The sequence below is a fragment of the Antechinus flavipes genome, chromosome 4 (genome assembly GCF_016432865.1).
Source record: "Antechinus flavipes isolate AdamAnt ecotype Samford, QLD, Australia chromosome 4, AdamAnt_v2, whole genome shotgun sequence".
Taxonomy (NCBI): Eukaryota; Metazoa; Chordata; class Mammalia; order Dasyuromorphia; family Dasyuridae; genus Antechinus; species Antechinus flavipes.
Window position 1 is genome coordinate 177,575,592 of NC_067401.1, and position 12,786 is coordinate 177,588,377.

At 32.6% G+C, this 12,786-nt stretch overlaps 1 protein-coding gene across 1 annotated transcript in view; it reads left to right on the top strand.

The window, feature by feature from the left end:
- The window catches only part of LOC127560755 (protoheme IX farnesyltransferase, mitochondrial), a 92,107-nt gene that overhangs the window by 20,094 nt on the left and 59,227 nt on the right, over positions 1-12,786 (top strand). Inside the window, exon 4 of the mRNA XM_051995599.1 lies at positions 3,616-3,740. Within this exon, the coding sequence (XP_051851559.1) occupies positions 3,616-3,740 (125 nt within the window). The remainder of the gene's footprint in view (positions 1-3,615; positions 3,741-12,786) is intronic.

The following is a 12,786-nucleotide window of genomic DNA, read 5'->3' on the forward strand; positions in this document are numbered from 1 at the left end:
CTTTTCCCATTTTTATATTCTCTTTGGGATATAAGCCTAGTAGTAGTATTGCTTGATCAAAAGGTATGTACAATTTAGTTGCCCATTGGATATAATTCCAAATTGTTCTTTAGAATGGTTGGATCAGGTCACAACTTTAGTAACAGTTCATTAGTATCTCAATTTTTCCTCATTCCCTCCAAAATTTATCATTTTCCTTTTTTGTCATGTTAGGCAAGCTGATATGTGTGAAGTGGTACTTCAGAGTAGTTTTAATTTGCACTATTCTATTCAAAAGTGATTTAGAGCACTTCTTCCTATACCCAGTAGATAGTTTATTTGGAAACTGCCTGTTCATATTCTTTGGCCATTTACCAATTGGGGACTACAGTCTTAAAAATTAAATTCTTTGTAGATTTGAGAAATGACCTTTAATAGAGACCTTTGCTGTAAAGATTTTTTTCCCAGCTTTCTGCTTTCCTTCTAATTTCCATTGCATTGATTTTGTTTGTATAAAAGCTTTTTAATTTAAAATAATCAAAATCACTTTATTTTGCATTTTGTAACGCTCTCTGTCTTTTGTCATGAACCTGTAACTTACTTAACTTCTCTAATAATTTGGCTAAGTGAAGTGAGTAGAACCAAAAGATCGTCTTCAGCAACAAGATTATGTGATGATCAACTGTGATGGACTTGGCTCTTTTCAACAATGAGGTGATTCAAGGTAATTCCAATAGACTTGTGATGAAAAGAGACATCTGCATCCAGAGAGAACTGTGAATATGGATCACAACATAGCATTTTCACTTTGTTGTTTTTTGTTTGTTTGTTTGCTTGGTTTTGTTTCTCATGTTTGTTTGTTTTTTCATCTTTTGATCTGATTTTTCTTGTGCAGTATGACAAATATGGGAATGTTTACAAGAATTGCACATATTTAACCTGTATTGGATTGCTTGTTTACCTATGGCAGGGGGTGAGGTAAAGGAAAAAGAAAAATTTGGAACAAAAGATTTTGCAAAGATGAATGTTGAAAACTATTTTTGCATATATTTGGAAAAATAAAAAGCTATTAAAAATAATTTGGATGCTGCACCCCTTGGGGCATACATATTCAGTGTTGATATTACTTCATTGTCTATGGTATCCTTTACCAAGATGTAGTTTCCTTTCTCTTTTAATAAAGTCCATTTTTGCTTTTGCTTTGTCTGATATCAAGATTGCTACCCCCAATTTTTAAAATTTCATCTTAAGTATAATAGATTCTGCTCCAGTCCCTTTGCCTTCCTACTTCCTAGCTTCTTTGCCTTCCACAATATCATGTTCCATGACCTCCAATCCTTTAATGTTGCAGCTGCTAAGTGCTGTGCAATCCTAATTGTGGCTGGGTTTTGTTTTTTTTTTCTGTATTTTTTCCTTGACCTGTGTTAATAGAATTTTACTGTATTGGTCTCTAAACTGTATATAGTTGCAGCTGCGTAAAGCAGGTGTAGACAGATTTTTAGAGATCAAATAGCGATAAAATTAATCAAGTGAGGAATGCAGGTTATAAACTGGAAGCTCTCCTGGACACCTGTTTCAGTAAAGGCAGAGATTTTATACACAAATCATAAATGGAAAGAGAGGGAGAAGGGTAAATTACAATACAATCATTTTCAGAGCCATTGATGGTTACCCAAGACAAATGTATGAGTATTCTTCAATTCTATGAGAATAGTTCTTAAGATTGTTTCATATTCAAGGGTTGTTACTTAATAGGAGGTAGGAGCAGAGTTCTGTGACAGGAACAACTTGTGAAATCTTTGATTCACTTGATTTAGCATACAAAAGAGAACATTATCAAGAATTGATCATTTCAAGTTACATTGTAAGATAATGGTAGCTCCAAAAAATCTAGAGTATTAGTATTTTCACTATATATTAATTACATATATACACACATATATTGATAATTATGAACATCATAATTTTCTTTCACACCTGATAGTTCTATAATTTGACCATAATTTTCCTTGGAATTTTTATTTGGGGATTTCTTTCCTGAAATGGATTCTTTTAGTACCTATTTTGTCCTCTAGTTCCAGGATATTAGAGAAGTTTTCCTTGATAATTTCTTGAAAGATTATGTCCAGCATTTTCCTTCTGATTATGGCTTTCATGTAGTCCAGTGATTCTGACATTGTTCTCCTTAATCTGTTTTTCCAGTCACTTGTTTTTCCAATGAGGTATTTTATATTTTCCTTTTGTTTTCTATTCTTTTGAATTCTTTTGATTCTTGATGTTTCAGTCATTATCTTCCTTTTGCCCAATTCTAACTTTTAAAGAGTTGTTTTCTTCAACTTTTGTATTTTCTTTTCTTTCAGCCAGTTGTACTTTTTAAGAAGTTGTTTTCTTCAGTAGATTTTTGAATCAAATGGTAAATTTGGCCAATTCAACCCTTTAAGCAGTTTACTTTCCCAAGGTATTGACTCTTAATTTTCTTAATTTTCTTGTATCACTCTCTTATCTTTTTCCAGTTTTTCTTCTACTTCTCTTATATGATTTTTAAGCTCCTTTTTGAGCTCTTCTATGAATTCTTTCTGGGCTTAAGAACACTTCTTATTTTTCTTTGGGGTTTTGCCCATAAGTGTTTTAATATTGTTGTCCTCTTCTGAGTTTGTGTCTTGGCTTTCCTTACCATCATAATAACTTTCTATGGTCAAAATTATTTTGTTGTTGTTTGCTCCTCTGTTTTGGCCTTTTTCCTTTCTTTTACATTTGAACTCTGCTCTCAAGGTAAAAAACTTCTATGGTGAGTGGCATAGTGAATGAAAGAATATAAAGGAACTACTTTGTTTCAGAGAGGGCCCAATTGAGATCATGAAATAAATTTGTAGTGTACCCATTCTCCAGTACTCCAGCATTTCATGAATAAGAGTAAAGGCATCCAATAATGGGAATACTCCAAAGTTGGGCTTAGAGTAGGCATAATCAATCAAAAAAGAAAGTGTCATGGAAATTCAAGCATAAACAGCTGTGTGGAGGTGAATTGATTGCCTAAGTGATCCAGATTGAGGGAAAAAAAAAGAAAGTTTAGCTGGTATAGAGTTGGTAATCTGGGAAAGAATTATAAAGTATATTGATTGGATGATGACCAGTAGGGTTCTGATTGTAAGGTTGAGAGAATGTTGAAAGGCCAAGATTAGATGAAGGAATTTCAGAATAAATGAACGTGGAAGTTAAACTCTTAGTTGTAGGTCAAGGGAATTAGGTAGATTGAAGAACTGGGATATTAAATTGTTTGAGAAAAAACCAATGTGTGTGTGTGTGTGTGTGTGTTTAAAAGGCCACAAACTGCAGCTGGGAGCAAGGGCTGCATAATGTTGGATGTCCTGGAGTCTGGGGAATTTTATGGTACACCTAGGGAAACCTTTGAGAACCACCTATAAATACCTAATTAATATTTGTTGGCAGAATAAATTCAAACCTCCAATCTTTCTGTGCATTTAAAAAATTAGCATATAATGACTGTATATACATATATATGTATACATATAATACATAACAGTATATACATATATCAATCTAGTGTTGTGCTTTTAAATTTGTGAAATTGCTTTGGTAATGATACTAGATCCTTTTTCTGATTTTGTGTTGTAGCTTTAGTCGTGAGTACAGCTTCAGCTGGATTTGTGTTGGCTCCAGTACCTTTTGACTTATACTGTTTCCTGCTTACCTCTCTTGGAACAGGCCTTGCATCCTGTGCAGCTAATGCCATTAATCAGGTTAGTTTATTATTTTTTAATTTGATTTGTAAAAGTGTCTCTTCTTGACTATACTAGTATTTTTTTTAACTTCTAGCTAGAGGTAGTAATATAGAAAAAGAAGTGTTTTTTGAAAGAATAGTGAGATTAAATTTATATAATAAATAGGCATAAGCATACATGTGAGAAAAAGATCAATTTGATTTTTTTCTTTAATATAGATTTGTAACTATTATTATGGTAGAAATGGCATTTACTGACTTGTATAAACTTATGTAATCACTTAATTATATACAATTTATATAATCTTTACCTTAAAACTAAGATAATTACCTAACCTTAAATCTTATTTTCTTCATTTATATTTGGTGTTTTATATCATATTTACTTAATTCATAAAATTAGTGTTAAGCTTGCTGAGAAAATGCTATTTCACCCCTAAATATACAGAGTTATAAATAGGCAATATGAGAATTGTGTTGAAACCCAAAACAAGCATGATGATTTAAGCCTGATCTGGGACTTGTTAATGAATTCACTTTTAAATCAGGAAATTTTATATGTCTAAATCCTTTCAACTTTGAAATACAAAATATACCTTGTGCTTTTTTTGAATTTTTTGAATTGAAAATGAGAAAATCGCATGTATTTTAAAAAAAAAAAAAAAAAACATTGTAATGGAGAAAATTTTTTATAGATTAGATATAAAAACCAGACTCTGGCCTTTCCCCTCATTATCTACCTTAAATGATCTAGAGCCTAAAAACTGAGTAAAAAATTGTTTGGATGGCCTCACATTCTACTTCAAGAATATCTTGGTTTTTGTTTCTGGCTTTTTTTTCTCCGACAAAATTATTTTAAATCAGAATTCAGTCTTCCAAGTTTCTTGCAAGTTTTCTTTGGTATTTAAATCCTCAATAAACATTGAGTTAGTGCTCTATCTTACTACCTATGCCATTAATAATAAATCTAAGCCTCTAGCTAGCACTAGGAAATGCTAGCCTCTAGCTAGCATTTAGGAAGCACTCCTAAATTGTGTTGCCTAGAGTCAAAACACAAAATTTATAAGAATGATATATAGTGATATATAAAAAACTTTCATGCAAATGAAATAGGTTCTGATTTTGAATTAGAAATTTCTTTCATTATGATGGAAATTAGACTTACTAACTTTAAAAATTCAATAGATTTATGTTATTTTCCACCCCTCTACATATGGTCATAGTACATCAAATTAATCTGCTGAGACTAGTTTAATTGATTGTTATCTAACATCCTGTTCTTGTCTGGATATAAATAGCCATTTTAGTGACCAATTTTCACTAAACTCTCAGTCTCTTGTATAGTTCATGTATGTGACATCTAGGTCCTTAGTCTTTTTCTCCACAATGGGACAGCTAAACAATGTAGATAAAAGAACAAGAAGTTTATGCATTCAAACATATCTGGTTTCCCATTTTTGATGTCATAAATTGGCTAGCATGTCTTTAGTTATACAAACATCTGACGTGGAAGTTTACCAAAAAGGGGAGGAGATTGTAGTTGGAAAACGTATAAACTCTACACGTATCTTATTACATGCATTTCTCTCCCACTGAACTGGAAACTTATCAAAGATAGGAATGTTTCATTTCTGTTTTTAAATCCTTTGTACTTATTACAATGTTTTAAGTACTTAGTAAATTTGCTTTTGATTAGTTGCTACAAATGCCGCAAGTATGGTTCTTAGAGATGCTTCTAAATAGAGAAGTTTTTTGCCCTTTCACAAGATATTATACTATCAGTTCTTGCTTTGCATGGGAGGTTAGACTAGATTATCTCTAAGATTCTTATGGTTTCTATTCTTAGGGATAAGAAATAAAGATAAAGCTACATAATAAGACAAGATTTCCTGATGTATATATAAAATTAAAAAAAAAAACCTATAATGAAAGCTAAAAGACTTTCCTCCCCTAAGGCAATTTGGGGTTAAATGACTTGCCTAGGGTCACACAGCTAGAAGTGTTAAGTATCTGAAATCAGATTTGAACTCAAGTTTTCCTGACTTCAGGGCTGGTGCTCCATCCACTGTAGTACCTAGCTGCCCCAAAGCTAAAAAATGTTGATATTAGTGATGTCTTAGAGATAACTGATGTAGAACAATATTTAAGGAAACCTTCCACTCGCATGATATTATTCACATTTTCAGTAAGAGCAAATTTGTGTCATGCATATTAAAGTTGTACCAACTATTTGAGTACTTATATTCATCTGGATGTAGCTTTAAGTTCTGTGATTTATGAACAATTTTGTTATGATTTATTTATGTGTCATATAGAAAATCATCCTGCTGATTTAAATGTAATTTTAAGTTGCACGTTGAATGTAATTCATTTACACACTGGTAATGCATTTAAATAAGTTATAACATGTTTCATAATTAGTTCTAGTTTCCAAGCCTTTCACCAGAGAGCCTTCTTAGAATAGATCTAAAATGACTGATCTGATATAATATAAACAGATTGGACTAGATTAGTGATGGGAAATCTCAAGCGTGATATTTTATGATTCTGTGAAAATAAGAAGGGTCTTAAATTGATCCTAGATACAGTTCAGAGAATCTAGGCTTGATTGAGGAACTGTGAAATTATAATCTTTGATGTAATATCAGTATGTATATTGAAGTCTCCCAGAAGGTGAGATAGAGAAAGACTCTTAGTCAGAAACTGAACTCATTGTAATGAGAGGTCCTTCCTCAGTGTCCAACTTCATGGCAAGTTGTGATGTATCATGTGAGGCCCAGGAGGTTTGCATCACAGCAGGCAATAACAGATGAAGGTCTCAGGAAGTCTGGATAAGAAACAAGAGTTGGCAATTCCAAGTGGATATGGTCTTAGAAAGGTTTTCAGAATGCTGGACAAAATCTTGTAGTAATGATGAAGTCTAGGAATCAGGTTGCTTGGATTTGGAGTCAATGCAACACTAGCTGGAAGGCAATGTAAGAAGGAGGCCAGAGATAGTAATCAGGATCTCTGACTAAAACAGGGTTCCTTTGGGAGGTATCTAGAGCAGAGAGTTCAAAGGCAGGGGACCTGCATTTGAAATGAATCAGGACTTCCTGGGAAAGATGCTGGAACAAGGATAGAGAGGAGGAAGTAAGTACATTGTCATCAGGAAAGGATATATTTAGTATATATGCTTTTCTGTATTTGTGATATTTTTATTTCCCAATTTATGGTTTTTGTTAAAGTGTAAACCTGAGAAATATGTAAGTGCCTTCTGTATCTATTCAACAATCACCAAAGAGCTAGTCTCTCTAATATTTAGGTCCTTAATTTTTTCTTTTTTTAAAAAATTTTTGTAAGATGTGTCTAGGTTTAAAAGAGGTAGTACATTGAAACTCCCTACTATTATAGCTTTACTGTCTATTTATCCCAAAAATTTGATTAACTTTTCCTTTAAGTATTTACATGCTATACAGTGAGTTAAATGTGTATAAGGACTGATAGTGATTTTGAGGCATAGTTCTAATATATTTTTGTATTTATTTATATATATTATTTATATATTTATATATATAATATGGAATATATGTATTATTTATATTTGTATTTACATATAGTTCTGTGTATTTTTGGGCATAGTTCTAATTTTTGTGGTTCACATCTCCATCAACATTGCATTAATGTATCTGTTTTCCCACAACCTTTTCAGTATTTGTCCTTTTCTTCTTTTTTGTCAACTTTGGGTATAAGGTAACAATAAAAAGTTTATTTTGGGGCAGCGAGTTGGTGTGATAGAGCACCAGCTCTGAAGTCAAGAGGATCTGAGTTCAAATGTGACCTCAGATACTTAACACTTCCTGACTGTGTGACCCTGGGCAAATCACTTAATCCCAGTTGCCTCAGCCAAAAAAAAAAAAAAAAGTTTGTTTTAATTTGCATTTCTCAATATTCATGAATCTGATAGGTAATTTCTTCATTCCTCTAATTTTTTTATAATGCCACACTTTATATCTAAGTCACATATCCTTATTATGATTTATAGTTTGAGATGTTCTATATTTAGTTTCTTCTAGACAGTTTGTCAGTTTTTCCAAGTTTTGATGAATAATGAACTCTTGCCTCAATAAGAGATCTGGGTATGTCAAAGACTTGGCTACTGTGCTTGTTTATTTCTATATATTGTTTACCTAATCCATTCCTGATCAGCCTCTCTTATTTCTTAACAAGTACAAAATAGTTTTGAGCATTCCTATTTTATAGTATACTTTAAAGCAAATACTGCTGGGTCCCTTTCTTTTTCACTCTCTCCTCTTCCCCCTTCAATTCCTTTGGGATTCTTGGCTTTCATTCCTTTACCATTTTATTGTATTATGTCATTTTTTTCCCTAGCTTTATCTAGCAATGCTTTGATATTTTATTGGTGTGACATTGAAAAAGCAAATTAATTATATAGCATTATCCTTTTTTATATTAGTTTAGTCTATCTATGAGCAATTAATATTTCTCTAATTATTTGCCTCTGCACTTACATAAAGATTGTGTTGTAATTGTGTTAATATAGTTTCTCTATATGTCCTGGCTCATAGTATTTTATATTTCCTATAGTTATTTTTAATGGATTTTCTGTGTTTCTTCCCTTTTTTTTTATTGGTAATATAGAGAAATGCTTATGATCTTTGTAGGATTTATCTTATATCTTAAGATTACCAAAATTGTTAATTGTTTCAGTTAATTTTTTAGTTAACTCTCTAGAGTACTTTAAACCATTGGTCTTGAATTTAGAAGGAAAATTTTCTATTCAGATCTGGTCTTTTGGTCATGAATGCTTGAAAGTCCTTTGTCTATTTTTCCCCCTGAAGGATTATACTCAGTTTTGTTGGGTAGTTGATTCTTGATTGTTTTACTTCTGAAATATCATCTTCTTAGCTCTCTGATCCTTTTATTTAGAAGTTATTAAGTCCTATGTTTTCCTGACTGTGGCTCTGTGATATTTGAAATGTTTGTTTCTAGCTACTTATAGTATTTTCTTCTTGGCTTGGAAACTCTGAAATTTGGCAGTAAAATTCATAGGAGTTTTCATTTTGGCATCTCTTTCAGAAGGTTATTGATTAATTCTTTCATTTTCTATTTTTTTCATTTGGTTATAGACTAGCAGGGCAAGTTCCCTTGATAATTTCTTGAAATATATTTAGGTTCTTTTTTATTTTTTTTAAATCATGGTTCTAGTCATGGTATATATCATGGTATAGTTCTTAGATTATCTTTCATTCATCTATTTTCCAGGTTAATTGTTTTTGCAATGAGATTTTTCAAATTTTCTTCAATTTTTTTCATCCTTTTGATTTTGTTTGATTGTTTCTTGATGTCTTATATATTCATTAATTTCTACTCACCCAATTCTTATTTTTAAGGAATTATTTTCTTCAGCAAACTTTTATGATTTGTGTGCTCTTCAGTGCTTATATAGTTAGTACCCATTAATAAGATGTTTCCTTAAGTTTTTCTTTTTATTAGATCTGCTTTTGCTTTTGCTTTATTTGAGATCATTATTGCCTCAGTATTTATACAACTGAAGTACATAATAGGTTCTGCCCTAGCCAATTATTTTAACTCTGTGTCTTTCTGCTTCAAATGTTTTTCATATAAACAGCATATTTTTGGATTCTAATTTCTATTCCATTCTGTTCTCTGCTTCCATTTTATGGGTTTTTATGCCTTTATTCTATTTTTTTTTGTCTATTCTCTTTCTCTTTTTCTCTGTCTCTCCTCAAGTTGATTTTGTTTCTGAAGTACTACCTCACTGAATTTTCCCTCCTTTTTATAATTTATTGCTTTTCTCTTAGCTTTTTCTCTTCTGCTTCCCTGTTAGGTAATATGAAGAGTTAGACATAACTGAATTGCTGAATAACAACTACCAGGAAGCCTTGATTGATTATTTTCAGTTATTTCTTTATATAGCTTGTTTGTGCTTAATTTTTTTTCCCCTAGATTCTGATCTCTGAGAGCAGAAACTATATTTTACTTCTTTTTATATCCCAGGTGTTTGGCACAGTGCCTAGCACATAGGTGCTTAATAACTACTTATTGAGTGACTGATTTTAAGACCTTTCAAAATCACATATTTGGCTAGAGTGAAAAAATTTTCAGACTTGGGAAAACATGAAATTTTGAACTGTGAACAGAATCAGAGTACTATCACATTTTTTTCTGCCACTACTTCTAGTGATTGTTGGTAGTTTCTGATTTTAAAAGAGAATCAGTAAGTCATTTTTTATAGGGAGCTAGACATATTGTTGAGAAAGCACTATTTTCATCACAATATTAAAAGAGTTAAATGGCAATAGCAAAGTAATGAAAATGTGTAACAGTAGATTTTAAGCTCTGTAGGGACTGTCTTGTTTTTGTCTTTGAATTCCTGTTTTATACCATGTACATACTAGTTACATAATAATAAATTGAATGGATTTAATGAAGGTAGTCTCTGATTAAAGTAGATTGCATATATTTTTATATATAACTTACATATATAATTAACTAAAGTGTGGTAAGCACTTAATCTCGCCCAGTAAGACATAAAAATGTTGGCACCATAAAGTTTTTGTGGTTTTCTTTGCTTATTCCATTAATTTTTGTATCTTGTGTTTCTGGAAATAAAACTATAGTGATGACAGTGCATCTTTTTTGTAACTCAGTTCTTAAAAGGTAATTTCAGGAAACTTTGGAAGTTATAAATATATTTTCAACTATTTCTCTTTACTATTGGCATTATATTTTAGAAAGAGCTATTAATTTCTAGTGAAGAAACATATGACACTTAGTAATTAAATCCATCGGATATCAGCACTTTCAAAGACAATACAAATTCCAATTTGCATTCATGTATTCCCTTGTGAAGAGTTACTACAGTATATACTATATCATGAACTTTATAATATCATTTATACACTATTACCTTATAAGTGAATGTTAGATAATTAATGAATTTTCATTTTCAGTGATTTAATGACCAAAGGAATGTTTCTGGATTTGCTATTGATGTTTTACTATAGTAGTTCAAACTACTTATCTTGTCTCAGAGAATCCAATGATTCCTGAGGGTTTTCAAGTCCTACTACAGTCTTATTAACAATTTTTGATGTCCATAACTCAATTGCCTTAATTGCTATGCTCTTTCAATGGTGAGTATAGTCAGCAATGGAATCAATTGATGTTTCTTGGGTCTTCATCTTCATTTCAAGGGTCTGCTCTGGTTCTCTTTGGTGAACAAGATGAATACGGCTCGTTGGCGCCCATCTGATTCCTTTTCCATCTGTAAAGATACAAGCAAACTCTCTCTCCCAACCAGTTAGCCTATCTGGTCCCTTCCATTCACCACTTTCTGGATCTCTCCACATCACCTGGCGATTATCTACAGATAGTGGAGCTGCTCGCATTGGACACTGCCCTTCTGGTGGGTTATAAAACCTGTCTGCTGGAGCCAGTGCATATTTGTCAAAAATCAACAAGTTAATTGTATAAAGAGCTAAATTTAGAAGTTCTTTAGGCTTACCTGTGGTTCCCCCTTTCTTTTGTTTTTGGAGGAGCAGCTTAATGTCTCTGTTTCTCCTCTCTACTATTGCCTGTCCTTGAGGATTAAAGGGTATGCCAGTGGTGTGTAAAATCTTATACTGTGCACAAAAGTGTGCAAAATGTTTAGAAGTATGTGCAGCTCCATTATCTGTTTTTATTGCTTGTGACATACCCACAATTGCAAATGCAATTGACCACTTGGACTGTCTCCTTTGCTGCTAATATTGCAAAAGTGAATCCTGAAAAGGTGTTTACTACAACATGGATAAAAGACAGACGACTAAAAGATTTATAATGGGTCACATCCATTTGCCAAATTTCACTGGGTCTCAAACCGTAAAGGTTCTTCCCTGGAGGGAGCACAGGAGCATGGAAAGGAAGGCAAGCTGTACAGCCTTTTACTATGCTCCCAGCTTCCTCTTTTGTTATCCCAAATTGCAAATGCAAAGCTCAAGCAGCCTGATGATATTTAGAAGGAGATTCTTGAGCTGCCTAAAATAAAGGAATATTGGCTAACATGGTTAGAAGGCTATCTGCCTTTGAATTACCATCAAAAATAGGATCTGGAACTCCACTATGAGAGAGGACATGCAAGATATAAATCTTACCTGGATGCTTTCTTACTTGCTCTTGAAATTCCTTAAAGAGCTGATTATATTAGAGGCTACAAATTTTATTTGGACTGTGGCAATTTGTTGTACCACACCTACTGAATAGACCGAATCAGATATTATATTTATATCTCCTGCATAATATGTAAGAGCTAAAATGATTACATACAATTCATTCTGCTGAGTGGACTAAAAAGGAGTTCTGACTACTCTCTTTATGGTTAAGTCATGAGAGTATACAGCGCAAATATTATGTTTGGATGCATCTATAAAGATAGTTGGTCCTTTAAGAGGAACTTTAGAAACCTTTTCTTCAAGAATCCATCGCCAATAGTCTGGTTACCTTTAATGGAGACCTGTGTGCAAAATTTGGAGCCGTGACTAATAAAATTTGCCACTCTGGGATGGTTTCACAGCACACATTAATTTGTGCGTTAGTATAAAAGGTATATATTTTATCAGGTCTTATCCCAGATAATTGTACTGCTTGCTTAATGGCCTTTAATAAAATTCTAGCTACAAGGACTGGGTAAGGAGTAAGGCTTTGTTCTGGTTGTGCCGGGAGGTTCACCCACTCTATCACACTGTATCCTTGATGAAGGACTGCTGTGGGTGCCTCTTGTGCAACAAAAACTGATATTTCCAAGGGTTTTTGAGTGACTCTTTCAACCACATTGGATAAAGCCAGTTCAACTTCTCTCAGAGCCTCTTGAGCTTCTTTTGTAAGCTGACGTGGTGAATTTAAATCACTGTCTCCTCTTAAAATGTCATATAATGGAGTCAAGCCTAACACTGGACACATCCATTGAATATCTCCTATCAATTTCTGAAAGTCATTTAAGGTGTGCATCTTCTCTGTTCTTAAGGAATGTTTTTGCACTGTAAGCACCTTAGGATACACAT